Source organism: Pygoscelis adeliae, unplaced genomic scaffold, assembly GCF_000699105.1.
Source record: "Pygoscelis adeliae isolate BGI_AS28 unplaced genomic scaffold, ASM69910v1 Scaffold424, whole genome shotgun sequence".
In the NCBI taxonomy this organism is placed as follows: domain Eukaryota; kingdom Metazoa; phylum Chordata; class Aves; order Sphenisciformes; family Spheniscidae; genus Pygoscelis; species Pygoscelis adeliae.
In genome coordinates this window covers 721,027-738,992 of record NW_008824651.1, presented here as the reverse complement: position 1 = coordinate 738,992, position 17,966 = coordinate 721,027, and the positions used below count along the sequence as shown (strand labels likewise).

Here is a 17,966-nt window from a genome sequence, read left to right as displayed (position 1 = left end):
ATTGGTCATTTGAATTTTTCTGAAAGTCAAGCCCCTTCCATTCACATCCAATGAACAACCAGAAAAGTAAGACCAACAAAAACTATAGTCTCTCTTGAGAATCTTGCCCTTAATCTGCCCACTCATTTTCAAGGCATACCAATTTCTACGGCACTAAACCAAAAATAGCGTACAGAGTACAACTGCAGACACAAGATGGATTCTATTATGCAAAATAAATATCAAAAGTTTTGCAGTAGAGCCAAATAGTTTTTTAAACATACCAAGACGTCAAGACTACAACCCACTGACGACTTGAATTGTCCTTTCTCTTGGATGGTATATACAGACCCGAGAAAGCAATAACAGCAATCTCCACTCCCATTCACTTTATATGGCAGGAAGAGGGATCAGCAAGAGCTGATACAGATTAGAAGCAATGATAGGAATCATAGTAATGCCTATATCTAATGATTATTATTTAAGTCAGAGATTCCCTTAATATCAGATTCTTATCTAATGACAGTGGTACAGTTCACCACACTCTTGCTCCTAGCTCTGCTTTCAGCACTGGTGATATTATGCCAGGATAGTTTTTGCTAGTGGCCTTAAAATTTAAAATGGACCAAAAGTTCAACATGTTGGATTGATGCAGAACATTTATGTCTGATATAAGTGCGACATTTTATGCTAGCCGAGAATCTGGAATGATTAAAAAATAGATGATTGATTTTGCAACTGTTTCCTTTAATTGAGACAATAACGGCTGTATTCAAGCAGTATGTCCAAAACAATGGAAGAAGCTTGGCAGTTATTGTATGATAAATAATGCTACCATTTTCAAAGAAAAGGAAACTGAGCCCTAAAAAGCTTCTAGCTATGGCTAGTCAAAAAAAAGAAGAATTGTTTTGGACAAGAATTGTGAATAAATTCAAAACTTTTTTTCCTTCAATGTGTATCATAGCTTTTGCAAAACATCATTTCAAAGTAAATCTTTTCATTTCAATTAGACTCAAAGTAGACTACTCTATTTATTTGGGTTTCCCCCCAAATGGATTTATTTTTGATCAAAGTCTAAACTGAAAACACGCACACTTTGAAACATTTCATCAAAGGAACTCAAACTTTAAATTTAAAGGCAGGAAATAAAAATATACAGATTAAAAGCCTTTTCCAAAAAAATTAAGTACCATATGCACTTTTCACAGGTTTCTTCATTTTACAAACACAGCAGAACTGAAACCGTACCTGCTGATGAATGGTCTGATATTATCACCAGTGATAGGAGCCATACTCATTGGCATGGGTTCAGGCGTGGACAGCCAGTAGGAATAGTCATTCCTTGATGCAAAGTTACATACGTTGTTGATATTGCAGAATAAGAAAGGCATGGTACTAAATTTACGAAGACAGCTTCCTGCCGTGCCTGAAATGTTAAGTGAAAGGTTACTTGTTAACCCATTTTTGTTAAACCATTGCCAACTCCCAAACAAGTATTTCCAGGAGCAGCTAAAAAGCAGACAACACTTGCTCCAGAGGGCCCAATTCTCTCAGGGGAAGTGACTTCTCTTAGCTCCATAAGGAAGGAACAAGGCAAGGCAAGGAGTAGCCCAGTCTTGCCTGTACAATTATGGAATAACTTAGGTTGGAATAGACCTCTAGAGGTCATCTATCCTAACCCCCTGCCAGTTAGATCAGGTTGCTTGGGCCCATAGCCAGTTGAGTTTTGAGTATCTCCAAAGACAGAGATTCAACAGCCTCTCTGGGGTCTCATTCCACTGTTTGAGCACCAGCACGGTAAAAAAGCTTTTCTTTATGTTTCACTGGAATATATCTCATATTTGTGTCCATTGCTTCTTCTGCCACTGAGCCCCTCTGAGAAGAGTTTGGCTCCATCTTCTCTACCCTCCCTGTAGACAGCTGTAGACAGCAATAAAGGCCTCCCCCCAAATTTCTGTTAAGGCTGAGCAAACCCAGTTCCATCAGACTGTCCAGACCCCACTAGCCATCTTAGTAGCTAGCTGTTGTATTCACTGTGGTATATCAACATCCTCTTTGTCCTGCGAGGCCCAAGTTTGGGCACAATATACCAGATGTAGTCCCACAACTGCCAAACAGAGGGGAAGAATCACTTCCCTCCATCTGCTGGTTGCACTTTTGCCAATAGAGCCCAGTAGGTTGGACAGTAGGGAATGGGGCAGTTGTTGCAAGGGCACACAGCTAACTCGTGTTCAGTGTTGCTCACCAGGACTCCCAGGTCCTTTTCTGCAAAGCAGCTATCTAGCAGTCTGTACTACTGCTACTGGAAATAGCAGTCAGTACCCAGTCTGTTCTGTTCCACAAGGTTATTTCATTCTAGGCGTACCCCTTTGCATTTGCCTTTACTGAACTTCTTGAGGTTCTTCTCAGCCCTTTTCTCCAGCGTGGCTAGGTCCCTCTGAATGGCAGCCGTGTCCACTAGGGAATAAACCATTGCTCCCAATCTGGCATTACCCACAAACTTGCTGAGTTGCTACCCCATCACCCAAGTCATTAATAAATTCATTAAACAGTGCTGGCTCAGTACTAATTCCTGAGGGACATCACTAATCAACAACCACCACTCAGACTTTGTACATCGCATCACATCCCTCTGAGCCTGAGGGACCCACCAGTTTTCCACTCACCTTATCATTTACTTAGCCAGCCCATATCTCACTAATTTGACTACAAAGATATTAGGGATGACCATATCAAAGGCTTTGATAAAGACCTTCTTAAATAAACTGACACTGTTTCCACTATACACCAAACCATTATTTGTACCAACCTAGAAGGCATAATAAAGCACCAGCTAGCCAAGAATAATTACACAGGTTTGTTCAATACAGTTCTACAAATGAAAGAAACATTTGGTTCGTAATGAATTCTAATTGAATTCTAATTTGGTCTCTACTTACCCAGATCTTGGCCATGTGCTCTTTCATTGCCTTGTACATAAAGCAAGGAGTAGCCATGGTAAATCAGCCTTGTTCCAAATGGACATGATGGTTCTTCGGTGGTTTGACTGTGTCTGGTAACAAGGAAGCCATGAGCAACAGACGGTGCACCTGGTGGGCCCATAGCCCCAGGCAAACCTTCAGGGCCAGGTGGACCAGGGAATCCTCTGGGCCCTACAATACAGAGAGTCTCCTTTTATCTCTACAGACAGCAGTACTCTGCCTACATGACTAAAGAAGTGAAATTAGATACATTCACACCTAATCTCCTATGTTATTTTTCTATGAAGGAATCAAGTCTTTGAAGAACTCATGGGCTTACCTGGGGGACCATAAGGACCAACTTCTCCTTTTTGCCCAGGTTTACCATCAAACCCTGGACTACCAGGTGGTCCAGGTACACCTGAAGGTCCTGTCACCCCTGTTGAAAAACAAGGAATAGTTACTGGATATTACTTCATGTTAGTTCTGACTTTTTGGCTTTTAATACAGTATGGCACAGGCACACCTCAGCATAAGTTAAACTCATGCAGATTCAGTGCGTGTATTTCAATATCTAGAGCACATATGTGGGTTACTGCAGGTGAAGTGGTTATAGTAGAGAAAAACAGAGAAGTAAGCAGAGGGTATGCTTCTAAAATAAGTAGTATTTGCCTGGAATATGAAAAGGAAGGGAAGCAATCTCTTCCCTCTCTGCTTATCATATGAATCAATCCAAAACAGACAATAAAAAAGTAGGGTCATGAACAGTGGGAAAATCAGTATTCTCTTAGCTTCTTCCCAAACAGGTTTTCAGACATATATTATGTCTTCCCTTTATTGATTTCTAGGTATGCTTTGAGTCCTACATAAACTCAGTAACTCTAACTTCGGGAAAAAGAAGTTACCATCATCAGCACCATATCAACAGTTCTGTGGCGCATCAGAAGCTTTAGATAGTGACAACTGTCCTTTTCCTGATCACTCAAAAAGGCATATTGTGTTCATGTATTGAACTGACTACTAAAGAACAGCGACAGATCCCATACAAGAAAACCCATGCTGTGTTCAATCACTGAGATTATTTCATAACTATTTCCTAACGGACAGCAGTTGCAGAGTTGTAACCCCACCTTCAAGAGCAAACTTCCATATCTATTATGTTAAATAGAAAGAAGATATTCATTATATTCCACTGTAATTCCCCATCATCTTCTCATAAAACAATCAGGAACAAAGCTTTCCCTGAGCTCTCTGAGCTCCCACTCTCCATGTCCTGTCATTCACATGGACAGCATTTCATTTGTGCCAGCATTTCATTTGTCTTATCCTTTGCTCCATTCTCTTATTCCCTAATGTATAGCTTAAGAACACCTCTGAGCTCCCACTCTCCATGTCCTGTGATTCACATGTGTCCTTGTGCCAGCATTTCATTTGTCTTACCTTTTGCTCCATTCTCTTATTGCCTAATATGTTTAATTTTTGCAGTTCACCTTTTCTTTATAAAAATTGCAATGTCTGGACTAAGAGATGAAATCTAGGACTATGGAACAAGCTTCTCAGGAAGCACTTTCCACTCCAGGATCAAGGTGTTTTTCCTCATGCTTGTCTTCTCCCAGAGACACACAGTAATTAAGTTTGGATTCAACGCTAGGGTCAACTTGTTAGGGTGAAGACACCCTAACAAATACATTCTGGGGAAAGGATGAGCAGTCTGTTTCAAGTCATTCTGCTTACTGCTGATCTCAGATACTGATGTGATGATTGCAGAGTGAGAGCCTATAAAAAATTCACTAGGAAGGCATCTGTTCCTGGGACTCCTTTGGATGAGCTTCAAAAAGAAGGACTCTCTTCCTCATTGCTGACACAATTTAAGTGGCTTATAAAAAGCTGGATAATATTACACCAAAAATCTTCTAGTGTCTAGCCTACCATTGGTCTATTTTTACATTACTTAAAATGTATTTTTACTGGCAAGTTAGAAACTCTCACCTTGCTGTCCTTTGGGACCTGGAAGTCCTGGGAATCCCTTGAGGCCAACCGGTCCTACAGGGCCAGGTAAGCCAGGATCCCCTTTAACAAGCTGAAAAGCACCTGGTGGGCCTGGTGGGCCTTGTAAACCTGCCAAAGTTAACAGAGGAAATCAGCACGTATTTAGTATTGCACAATAAAAAAGTGAGAAAACAATGTTACCTTGTATTGCCATTTATGTAGTCAGAGAATAGACAGAGCCTATAGCTACAAGATATCAATGTGTCCAGAACTTTATATGTGCATTGAGAAGGGTAATACCTGGTAAGAAGCTAAACCCAAAGCTGACTGAGGGTAGAAGACAACAGGGTTCAAGGCAAAATGGGAGAAACAGCCTGGGCTGGGACTCTGCCACTGACAAGCCTCTGGTAACACCTAAGTAGCTGCACATGCTACTGCTGAAAACCATATTGCTACTTCCTACATTCCCATCTCCCACCAGACAGGACAGAGCAGGCCCACAGATGTAGCTCTGACCAGAAGCACTGTGACCAGGGTGCACAAACAGAGAGCAGCATCTGTTGGGGGTGGCACTGGCAGTTTTCGCCGCAGTTTGCTCAGAAGAGCTGCACACTCTGCCAGTTATTGGGCTGCTGCCTGCTCTGCTCACCAGCAGGCTTAGGCTGCAGCCCTGACGGTCACGCCAACTGTAGGCTGTGCAAGCCTACCCAGAAGCTTGAGGTCTCCAGGGAATTAGAATTAGAAGGATGACATCTTTCAAAAGAATTACCATTTTTTAAGTGGACTCTTTTTCTAAGAACTGTAAGGAGACTTTGACCTGCTGAAAGAAAATGGTGTCCACCACCGCAACTGCAAGGCTGTGGCCGAAACCCAAACAGAAGCACTACAGCCTATCTATGCTGACGTCTCCACCCAAACAGACCTCCCAAGGACTGAAATAGCTGTCCAGACCTTAGGTTGCATGGAGTTCCCTCAGCAAGTTTGCAGATGACACCAAGCTGAGTGGTGTAGTCAATACACTAGAGGGAAGGGATGCCATCCAGAGGGACCTTGACATGCTTGAGAAGTGGGCCCACGTGAACCTCATGAAGTTCAACAAGGCCAAGTGCAAGGTCCTGCACCTGGGTCGGGGCAATTCTCAATATCAGTACAGACTGGGGGATGAAAAATTGGATATGAGCCAGCAATGTGTGCTCACAGCCCAGAAAGCCAATAGTATTCTGGGCTACATGAAAAGAAGCGTGGCCAGCAGGTCGAGGGAGGTGATTCTGCCCCTCTACTCTGCTCTCATGAGACCCCACGTGGAGTACTGCATGCAGCTCTGGGGTCCCCAGTACAAGAAAGATATGGACCTGTTAGAGCAGGTCCAGAGGAGGGCCACAAAAATGATCAGAGGGCTGTTACACCTCTCCTATGAAGAAAGGCTGAGAGATTGGGGTTGTTCAGCCTGGAGAAGAGAAGGCTCTGGGGAGACCTTATTGCAGCATTTCAATATATAAAGGGGGCTTAGAAGAAAGACGGAGAGAGACTTTTTACCGGGGACTGGAGTGACAGGACAAGGGGCAACGATTTTAAACAGAAAGAGGGTAGATTTAGATTGGACTTAAGGAAGAATTTTTTTTACAATGAGGGTGGTTGAGACACTGGAACAGGTTGCCCAGAGAAGTTGTGGATGCCCCATCATTGGAAATGTTCAAAGTCAGGTTGGATGGGGCTTTGAGCAACCCAATCTAGTGAAAGGGGTTGGACTAGATGATCTCTAAAGGTCCCTTCCAATCCAAACCATTCTATGTTTCTATGGTTCTAGGATACCATTTAAAGATTCTAATAATAACAAAACCTCAATATTGATTTTTCAGAGCAGGAGATAAATACATTCACTCTCTACCCAATATTTAAATCTAATCTGACCATTCAGATGCTGATACCATGATATCTGGTTTCATATTCTACCTTTTTACACTGAATAAAAGGGGGAGGGAGATATCCATTGATTAGTCACAAATAACCATTTTAACAACAACATCTGGGAAAAAAAGCAAGTCTTTATATTCTACCTTTAGATCCAGGAAGACCTTGGTCACCTCGCTCACCCTTAAGGCCTGGGAAGCCAGGAGATCCTTTTGGACCTGAAGTCAAAGAAAATATTTACATGAAAATTCAATAATTTCTTGATTTGGAAGGATATGTGCAGAATAATCATGTACGACCCCATGAAAGTCGTGTAAGGGCCATGACTTTATTTGCACAAGTACTTTTTAACTGTCTGCAAGAACAAGATACAAACAACAGCACTAAGTCACCAAAGAAATGACTGAAAACAAATTTCTCTTACTTTAATTAATAGTATCTTTCTCTAAATTATAAGAATTTTTTTTTCTATTAATAACTGCATTTTTTTATACACGTGGTCTTTTCATGTATATGATTGTGACAGTAGCAGCAATGTAGTCAACAATGGAGACATACTGAGTCCGTGTTTCCTCAAATATATAGCTGTAACATTTGCCTCTCCAGTTCTCAAGAAAATCTTGAAAATTCTTGACTGGTAATGTCTAAACAATGCATTTTACATCCACCTTTTAAAGCAAGTACACACTTAAAATTGGTAAAGCAAGACAACAGGCAAAAGGCAAAAAACCTTGAGAAAAATGTCGATGTTCTTGTATGCTTTTTGATGCAGCTTTCCATGTCCTGTTTCAATAATTTGTAACATAGTCAACATTCTTTGGGCATCTTTGAGGATATGAAAGAGACATCTTTGCATACTTTTTAGGAATATGGTAAATTTTCTTCTCACCTGGAACGCCTGGAACTCCTGGGGGTCCCAGATCACCCTTTTGACCAATATCTCCTGGTAAACCAGGACTACCCTGTATAAAAGAAAATGTGAAGTATAGTTATCCTACACTATTATGATATGACTCTCAAATAGGCTGTGCATTTTTGGAAACCTATGAAAAAATATTAATATGAGAGAAAAGCCATTAAGTTTAAGGAATGGTTATTCTCTACAATTATTAGATGAGAAGCTTCTCTTACAGGAACAAGCCTTGTTCTTACTAAACTATTTTTTGCTTTACAAAGATACTAGATCAGAATAAGGTCTCACTAACAGTATAGCTAATAAAAAGGTTCTCAACCATAGACCATATTGTTATGAAAAACATCAGTAAGCACAAATCTCAGCAAACGCTAATTTCAGTGCAGCCCCAGCAGGCAGTTGCTAGTTAGATAATTAAATGAGTTAATTCTAGACCACAGCAGACTTGAAAACGTCTACATTCACATGTGGAATGAAATTAAATGTGCTCAACAATCTATAATCATCTGAAGATTTTTACTTTTCAAGCGGGCTAAAATACTCAAGGACTTAAACACTTCAAACACAATGCGAACTCCTCCTTCTGCCTTCACTGTTACAAACTGCTCCCCTGAAATTAATGCTAACAAGTTCATTGTAGCCTCAATTCAAGGAAAACCAAGCCCATATTTCAAAAGACAAGACACTGTAAATAGTCATTTAAATGACTGCCAATTTCCTTTTCTTCTTTTGTCTGTTGCAGATTATCTGCAGAAAGCTTGTAAGTATAGTTTAGAGTTTCTCCCTGGCTGAAGCAATATGGCAGTGATAGTCCCCTATATAATAAAAAGTGGAACACAGGTGGAGGAAAGAAACAAAATCCCTTTGCTAAGTAACTTACCGATGAGAGGTTGGAGATGTGAATTGAGTACTCAGTGAAAAATAATACCAACGGTAGGATTAATCTCATCATATTTGGAAAGCAACAGAATAGACACACACAGGAGTGATTTTTCACTTGATGTAAGTTAGATGTTTATATTAAGGTGAGAAGAACGGCTCCCTACAGACGTCTAATTCTTTCCACTGATTATAAAGGGAGAAGAGATGACTAGCTCAAAAATGGATGTCAACAGTGAGACTTCCAAAGTTAAAGAAAAGAAATGCTACCCTCAGAGTGGTAAGGGAGGTGTTAATGAAGAAAGGTTCCCTGTTTTCCTTCAGTCACATAGTCACAGCATGCAGTATTGTTTAAAGAAATGGCCCTCTCTTTGTATCCTAAGGTGAACTTCTGTAGTACAAAACAGGAGGGCTAACATTCATTCAGAAGACAGTCATGAGTCAGACAATCTCATTAAAAGAGGTTTTTTTAGTAACTTTTTTTAGGTTATAATTATAAAATGGAATTATTTATAAGAGGAGTTTATTGGAAGCTTTCCATCAAAATATTTTTTCCACAACAGTATGCAGTTTCTTAAACTTTTTTTTTCCTCACCAGATATAGCTTGGCAAACAACATTTTATTTGGATCTGTTCCAAACAAAACAAAAATATTTCAGTTAGTGAAAATGATGAAAATATTTCTTTTCTCATTTCAATGTTAAAATGCACAGAAAAACCCATGGGATTTGTATTTCACTGCCTGATCTCTGCATTCACTTTTTTTGGATAGGATTTTTGGACAGGCTGTGTCACCCATGTTGTAACAAAATCTCCTTTCTGATATAGGTTACCATCTACCTGGAGACCTGTATGAGCAATCGAGCTGTAATCAGGGCAGGAGCCTGTCACATTGGAGAGGATGAAGACATTAGAAACCCATCTTAGTATATATCACCAGACGAAGTTTAATATTGAAATAATGCTCACTGGAGCATTTCACACTGAGTTAACAACCCAATACTGTGCATTGTGGCTCAAGGATAATACAACGTTTTCTTCTGACTGAAGACATGGAATCAAAATCCTTTGGCATTTCCCATTCTTGATAAACAAACAGTCTTGGACTGGAATATCAACCTGTGAAAAGCTTTAGATTTCCATGGGATATAGAAATTTAGCTCTCTGCAGAAGTATTGCAAATTCTTAAAATAGGGAAAATATACTGGAATGTTATTTTGAAATTTACTACCTTCAAAGCTGGTATGATATGGTCTCAAAGATAAAAAGGCATAGCCAAGATCTAGTGTCAGAACACTGAAGTAAACCCTTAATGTCTCTGTGAAGTGACTCCTGGATGCAGAAAAGGATGCAGTAGATCTTTGCATTGTCAAGAATAATGTGGACCTTTTAAGTCCACTATCAGTATCCTTTTCACATCATGACCTTATTCCTGAGTCTTCCTTCCTTTTGTACACTAGGAATTGTTGAGTCATACCTACCTACTTTTATTCCTTCTTCCATAAATTTTATTATATTATTATTATTATTATTATTATTTTCTTAGTAGGAAAGAGGAAATTAAAAGTTAAAATATAGAGCGTATTTTTCAGTGTGGAAAAAGGCAGTAGACACTCCGAGAGAAAGAGTATAGAAGACCAACTATTCTGGGTGACTGTCCTATTCTACTTCATTCTCCCCAGTATAGAGAAAAGAGATTGTTTTAGATCAGGGAAAATGAATAATATATGACAACAACGTATTAATAGCATTGCCTGTTTGTATTTCTAAATCAGCAGCTATATTTCACCACTGACAGTACTGAAAGTGCACTTTATTTGAAAGGTTTCATAACAAAACCAAACAGTTCAGGTATTTTCAGAAGGCAATTTATCATGAAATATGCAACCTTTAAAATTAACTAATAATGCATTTACAGGATTTATGGATGTGTTGCAGCCATCCTGTACTGTTAATACACTGTAAATTATATTCTGGGTGTTGTATGTTACCACTCACTATCTATAAATTTCTAGTAAGTTCATTAGCTCACTGGGGCTTATTGGTAGGCGGCCTTTAAGGGAGAGAATTAAAATGTTTTCAAACTGACTTTACAACATCAGCAGTGAGTCCAAAGGCACTTTGAGCATAAAGTATCATTATTTTGAACATGAAACATCTATGATTAATATATCCATTAATTATAAGAACCAGCTTTCAGCAAATCTGGAGTGTACTGAAAGTAACTTACTGGCAGTCCCTGGAAACCCGGATCGCCTTTGACTCCCTGACCCCCAGGAGTCCCAGGCCAGCCATTGCTTCCCTGCTCTCCTTTGGCCCCTTTCAGACCTGGGGTTCCTGGTGGCCCTGTTGGACCTGGTAAACCTACAAACCAGAAGAAGAGAGCATTTAGTGGCAAAATTTATTCAGAGCAGTACCTGATGGAGGATGAGCTGGCTCAATCTACAGATGGGCTGAACCAAAGTAATTATCTTAACAACATTTCAAGAAAATAAGTAGGAGAATCTGTTGCAGGGAGGTCCATATGACTCCCCATCTGACTAGACATCTATCCTTTATCAGCCTATGGCTGATGGAAAATAGCGGAGAGTTTTCTATATGTGCAGAACAAACAGATGGTATGTTCTCAGGTATGAACATGCTCGAGAGATATTGCAGCTCTGCTCTGCTCTCCTCCTTAAACTCTAGCACAGGACCATTGCCAAGGTAAGGTCAGGCTGGGCCATTTTTAAACACGTTAACACTCCAGGACATAGGAACATACGGCCATGGCTGCCTCGAAACCGTAAATAAAGTCCAGAGGGAAACATGGAAATGGGAGGCAAACTTCTCAATGTCAGAAAGATTTCTAGACAAAACCAACTGCCTGAGGACAAAAAATCAGCATGTTCTAGGACATAATGCCAAACTGCCTATGAAGGGGAGCTTTTCTCTGATCTGTGAGAAGAGGATAAACAAGGATATGCAATATTGATTATATTATTAATTAATTAGGTGAGCTTTGATTAACAGCAGTACATTAATACTAAATATAAAGAATTACCTGGAAGGCCAGGTTGGCCTTGGGGACCTCTGTCTCCTTTAGGGCCCTCAATTGCACTTCCTGGTAGTCCAGGAAGACCTTGGCTGCCCTTAGGGCCTGGTGGACCAGCATATCCTGGTTCTCCTTTCAAGCCTGGGATCCCCGGACTTCCTGGGGATCCTGGAAAACCCACATCACCTTTCGCACCTAAAATTTGAAACAACCCCCAAAACATGATTAGAGAAAGGATCACAATAACTGAAACCTTCTGCCTTATTATGCACTCACAGTAAGCTTTATTCCTTAAGAAAATATTGACCTTGCCTTCATACATTTCTGTAAAAATGCAAAACTTTAGGAATACTGCATTATTCTCCACATCATGGCATAAAGTATGAAGAAAAGAGTAGTTTGACTGATGTATCTTTTCTTAGCTAAACTGATCACTGGGCTATTTTAATTCACTCTAAAAATAGATGAACATTCAACATCTCTCTATCAGCCCTTCCACAAGGAATATAAAGCCCCCAAACCCTTACTCCATTACAATTATTATTGTCATAGCTGAGTAATGGACGTTTTGCTTGACTAAGCACAAAAGGACTTTCTCCTGGAGAAAAAGGGATTTTTTTTTTTTACTAAGATCTAGATTTAGACACTTAGTGCTTACTTTCAGGCTTGTACAAATAGTTAACATTTGCAATTCAGTTGAATTTTAGATCACGACTGAGCAAAAAGAACATAGATCAGCTGGCATAAGTAAAATAATAAGAGAAATAAAATGTATAAAGAACACTATCCCTGACTCTTTGCCTAAACAGAACAGGGTCTTTAAATCCTGTACTTGTTTTTTTGGAACTACAATACATTCGGAACACAAATTATGTCAGCTGGATATCTATTTACTCTAAAACCAGATATTTTTAAATGAGCTGTGCTGACAAAATGAGAGAGGTGGGTAAGGCAAGAAAAGTGCTCTCATAATCTAGCATTCTACATGCCTTACTGAGCTATGATTAGAAAATATGCTTATTAAGTAAGTTCTCTAACATTAGGGCTTTCTCAGCAATTAATGACTGTTAATTACTCTGAGAAGGTAAATAAAAGATATTCTAAAATTCTGGTTTGTTTATTTATTTATTCTTTTGATTGTCCACTCAAGTTTCCTGTATTTATAGAATGAATGAGTGAGGTAGGGCATTGATATTTCAAGCTATATTAGTTCTTAAAAGTCTGCCATGTCATGTTAATTTCATAGATGAACTAGTTGAATCCTTTTTGTTTTCTGGATGTTTACAATTGAAAATCCTTTAATTGTACACAATTTCCTTTATCAGCAGCAGTTTGATATTTCTTCACTACTGTATCTATTGCAGTCTAGTGTCTAGGACATACTTATTTCATAAAATGGAGCATGGTGCATTACAGACACCTTGAACAAGCACTGACTCAAGCCAATCAAGCTGTTCTCACAGCACAGTGTAGTGACACACTTTGCGAAGACCACAAGTGGTCGTGAAATTGCGATAGCTATGTGCCTGTACCCAAGCTAGTAAGTCCTGAGTCCAGGTAATAACAATTTTCAGTAAGATCTCCTCAGGTCTCGGCTATCTTTCACATCTCTGCACCATGCTCCTGTACATAGCTTAGACATGCTCTACCGAGCTATAGAGAATAACTATTTTAGCAATGAATAAAATTGCATCTGGGCTGCACAACAGACTCAGGTGAAAAAATTACTGCGGTATCTTGGCCATGAAACTATTATCTTTAGCTGTCTGGTGCACAGAGCCTCACTAGACTTTGATTCTTGCAAAATTAGTAGGAAAACAGAAATACCTGGAGTCAAAAGCACAGCACACAAATACAGGAGTTATTTATATTACCTCATCACAGCACAGCTTGCAGTAAATTCCACACTATGAATAATTACCTATTTTAGGGCATATCTAACTCATGTCCAAGATGCTGCCACTGTAACAGAAATTAGTATTGGAGCCTCTCAGAGTTTCTGCCTGCTCTGAAAAGGTATAGCATGTAAAAGAATGAAGTAGAAAGTATGTCTGAATTACAGAATTATGTTTATAGTATGTTGGGAGGGAGGTTCGCTGCTTGTTTAAAGTGTTTTACCTTTATCTCCCTTTGCACCGGGAAATCCTGGAAGTCCTCTACCTGGAATACCTGTAATATAGAGGCAGCAAGAAATTAGAAGATGGGACAGTACTTAAATTTAACCTGTAATGAACAAAACACTATTAAGCAAATATAAAATCTAAATAAATGGTGTATGCAAAAGTTTTTCAGGGCAGAGACTGTCTTTGTTATGTATTAGTACTGTATCTAGCACAATGGGTCCTGTATGACTGAAAACCCTACCCTAAGAAAAGGCAAGCCTGCTCCATTATTTCACAGCTAAGTTGCAGACTGAAATTAATTCCAAAACACGCCAATTCTTTCAAGTATTGCCAGCTTTTGTGAACTAAATTCTTTCAAGATTACACGGACTAAACACAGTTGCTCATCTAAATGATTAGCTTTACAATGATGGATGATAGTAGTTTGCAAGACACCATACTAACTTTATTTTCTAAGGTTCTATCCAAAGTACCTCAAACCCAGCACACCCCTCTACCAGTTCCTCTTGTGTGGCATGTCTCCGTGCATTTTCGTACCCCATAAACTTAACATGACAGTCACAGTACCTTGTTCACCCTTTGCACCAGCTGCACCTGGAATCCCATCATAACCTGGTTCACCTTTCTGTCCAATGGAACCAGCAGGACCCGGAACGCCAGGTTCACCTGAAAAATCATTGCCATTTTTATTTCACCTATGAATCATCAGACTTTTTTTTTTACACATTTTTTTCCTCTAAAGAAAAGCTTAACTTATTCTTTTGCTCCCACAGAGACCAAGCAGATACTGCATGATGATTTCAGTGTGACTTTTCTCTGAGGTTACTTCCGAATTAAACCAGTGTGAGACAGGGCCCAAGTATTACAGATTTTGACATAGCTAATTATCATGCATCTCAGTGAGTTTAGAGTGCAGGAACTCCAGCAAAGACTTGTGAATAGCACAGCCCATTGTCCAATGAGATGATGTGTCCTGCAGCCAGTGAACTAAGAACACAAGGCTCCAAGTTCAAAAATGTTGTTATAAGAGCAATGGACTTACTCTACTCCCTACTCTATTTCCTCTTTAAGATCTGTGCAATGATGCTAATGTAGTGATTCAGGTTTGGGCCCATGGATCAACTTTATTGTTTTTAAATGAACTCAGAAACAACAGAACTAATGGCTAAAGCAACAACCAGTCTTGTGGAAGGTGGTAAAATCTCTACCACAAACAGTGCAAAAGAAGTATTAGCCCCACACTACACTGACTCAGATTTACCTGGGAAACAGCACTGTCTTTTTTTGCTTATGAAATGAACAAATGTACCAGGAAATATCTGAGCCAAAACAAATGTAGAATGCCACAGTATTTGTTTTAGCCACTGCCTGGAGCTGAACAATACTTGAAGTAGCATCTGGTGGTTTATATTTCTTTTCTACCTGGTTCTCCTTTTAAACCTGGAATGCCACTTAAGCCAGGAAGTCCTTTTTCACCCTTTTCTCCATGGCGGCCGGGGCTCCCTAAAGAAAGGAAGAAGACATGGGTTTACATGTGGGATATTTGGTATAAGTTTCACATTAATTTTTCACTGCAATTTCTGTTTTATTAAAGCATAAACACTTGCCTGGAAATCCTGCCATGCCAGGGGATCCTTTGGGACCTGGGGCACCCGGCATTCCAGGAATCCCTGCACTACCCTTTTCACCCTTATCTCCAGATAAACCTGGACTACCCGTTCTTCCTGGTTCTCCCTAGAAGAAGCAGCACACATTATAAAATCCACACATTAATCCTGAAACAGCTTTTTCTGTTTGCAGTGGTAGATGTCACCCCTCTTACCCATCAGACTTATAAAGAATTTCATTCTTTTTCCATTTAGAAACAAAGTAATTTAGGATTAAATTTGACATTAAATCTCACTATCAGAATTATTGACTTTTCTAGCAATTGCTTAATACCTGCATATGAAAATGAATGGTTTTCTATGCATTTTTATGACGGTTTTTACAGAGTCTTTTCCAAATTAGCCTCTTAACTTACTTATTACACTTAATCATCTTCAAAAAAATCTTTTTTAAAGTCTTCAGCAAATTTTCTACCAGATTAGTAAGTTTTATTTTTACAATTTTTACTTATAAATTCATGATTACTGTCATTGTATAGCTAAGAAAAGGAATGTGAAACAAATGAGAATCCTATTAGAATACTATTAGAAATTAAATTAACTTTACAGACAGTATTCATACAGTTCTCTTTTCAGTAATATCTGAGCATTTTATAGGTTTTTTCAGCTTCCCAGTATCTCCGTAAAAGTACAGAAACACTATTTCAGTGTGATTATTTTTCTGTTTGTAAGAAGCCCTTTTCATTTTATTTACTTAGTATTTTTAGAAGTTATTCCCCTCCCCCACATTTCTAGCACTGTAAATTAGCCATTCTGAAGAGACTGAATAAAAAAGAACCCTGGAGATATTGGTCCCATCGAACAGAATGCATCTAAACCTGTGCATATGCACACCTTTCAAGTTTCTCATCAGGTATTTAAATGACCATAATAGAAAATATAATAAAATAGCTTAAAGGCCAAAGGCATCTTTTCAAATGAGGTACTTGGTAGAGACAGACAATTAAATCCTTAGGGGTGTAAATACCTTCTCACCAGGAGACCCTGGAAAGCCAATTCCAGGAAAACCTGGTGCTCCTTTGTCTCCTTTTTCACCTTTTTGCCCAGGGAACCCTGGTGTGCCTGGTGAACCTGGTACTCCTGGCAGACCCTTTTCTCCAGGTGTTCCTAGTAAGAGAAAAGAAAAATGGGTGTATCAGAACTAGTGGTACCCTAGCAGTGTTGACAATGACTTTTCAGTGTGCCTTAGCTGTTCAGAGCTAGAAAAGCAATGTAACTCACTAAAATAGCTAGTAAATTAACTTTTGAGATTCACTCTCTAAATGGGACTTTTTATGGGAAGATAAGCTCTCCTCACAAGAGAAGGTCATAATCTTGGATTCAGAGTAAACAGAGCTCTTGCTAAAAATATGATTTGAATAAAAGTTTATGTTGCTTTGAATAATTTCTAAGAAACAGGACCACAGTGACAAAGGGACTCTGCTGTAGCAAATTTTTCTGTCCCCCTTTGCTGTTTCAGTCTTTCACCTTTGATTTCCTAAATAGGCTAGGCACAAGGCCATCTGAATGGAGACAAAGTTTCCGTGTTGAGGTATAGGTTCTTCTCCATTCTATTCTTTACCAATCCCCTCCACCACAACACTCTTCCCAGACCACTACAGTTTGCCTTGCAGTCCCTGGCTGTCCAAGCTGGGAGGCACTGCCTATCCACATGCCCAGGTTTCTCTGAGACCCAACCGGGACACACGAGCCCAGGTCTCATTCTGACAAGTAGTCAGGACATGGGAAACTCTCCTGTTCCCACAGTTCAGATATAACGTAGTATAGTTTGTAATTAACATGCAGTACACAGCAGCTCACCAAATTTTTTAGAAGGGGGAAAATACACAAGAAGCTTAATGCAGTTCACACACTAGCAGAGACAAAGACAGACAGACAAACAGGTATCACTTGAAAAACTGCCTGCCTGCAACAAGTACACAAATCCTATATATCCAGCTAAAGGATTCGCATGTAGAAACTTAGGAAACCATCCTATTATTTGTATGTCACAATAGGATTGAGAAAGCAATGTCCCAAAAGCCTAAAGTTCAGACACTGCAAGCAGTGCAACCGTTTAGCAAATCTACACCAACAAATATTCCATACAGGTCTCTCGTAATGCTCTATGCTAACTTGAGGAAAACAATAGTAAGAAATTCCCAGCAATCAGTACCTGGCAAACCCATTTCACCAACTGATCCTTTTTGTCCTGGAATTCCTGGATCCCCTGGGTACCCTGGGGGGCCCTGATCACCTTTTGGTCCTACAGACAGCAGAGAAATTAAGAGTCCCATTAGTTAATGTGTTTTAAAATACCTGATGAACAGTCTCTCTGTTGCTAGTTTCAGACATACCTGGATGTCCTGGAGTACCAGGTTCACCATCCTTCCCTGGAATTCCTGGTTCTCCATATTCCCCACGTAACCCTTTTTCTCCTGTTGCTCCATGGTCCCCTGGACACCAAGAAAACAAAGACAGTGAGATGAGTTTTATCAAAATTTATTGTAATGCCATATAATAATGCTTCTA

The 17,966-nt window shown here is 39.5% G+C and overlaps 1 protein-coding gene across 1 annotated transcript in view; it reads right to left on the bottom strand.

Moving 5' to 3' along the window:
• Positions 1 to 17,966, bottom strand: part of COL4A1 (collagen, type IV, alpha 1) — a 133,722-nt gene that overhangs the window by 6,129 nt on the left and 109,627 nt on the right. The window contains exons 35-49 of the mRNA XM_009322531.1: positions 17,792 to 17,890; positions 17,611 to 17,700; positions 16,423 to 16,562; positions 15,396 to 15,522; positions 15,211 to 15,291; positions 14,356 to 14,454; positions 13,784 to 13,834; positions 11,675 to 11,860; positions 10,862 to 10,995; positions 7,729 to 7,801; positions 6,986 to 7,057; positions 4,929 to 5,057; positions 3,280 to 3,378; positions 2,919 to 3,131; positions 1,228 to 1,405 (exon numbers count right to left, since the gene is read on the bottom strand). Coding sequence (XP_009320806.1) covers positions 1,228 to 1,405; positions 2,919 to 3,131; positions 3,280 to 3,378; positions 4,929 to 5,057; positions 6,986 to 7,057; positions 7,729 to 7,801; positions 10,862 to 10,995; positions 11,675 to 11,860; positions 13,784 to 13,834; positions 14,356 to 14,454; positions 15,211 to 15,291; positions 15,396 to 15,522; positions 16,423 to 16,562; positions 17,611 to 17,700; positions 17,792 to 17,890 — 1,771 coding nt within the window. The remainder of the gene's footprint in view (positions 1 to 1,227; positions 1,406 to 2,918; positions 3,132 to 3,279; positions 3,379 to 4,928; positions 5,058 to 6,985; positions 7,058 to 7,728; positions 7,802 to 10,861; positions 10,996 to 11,674; positions 11,861 to 13,783; positions 13,835 to 14,355; positions 14,455 to 15,210; positions 15,292 to 15,395; positions 15,523 to 16,422; positions 16,563 to 17,610; positions 17,701 to 17,791; positions 17,891 to 17,966) is intronic.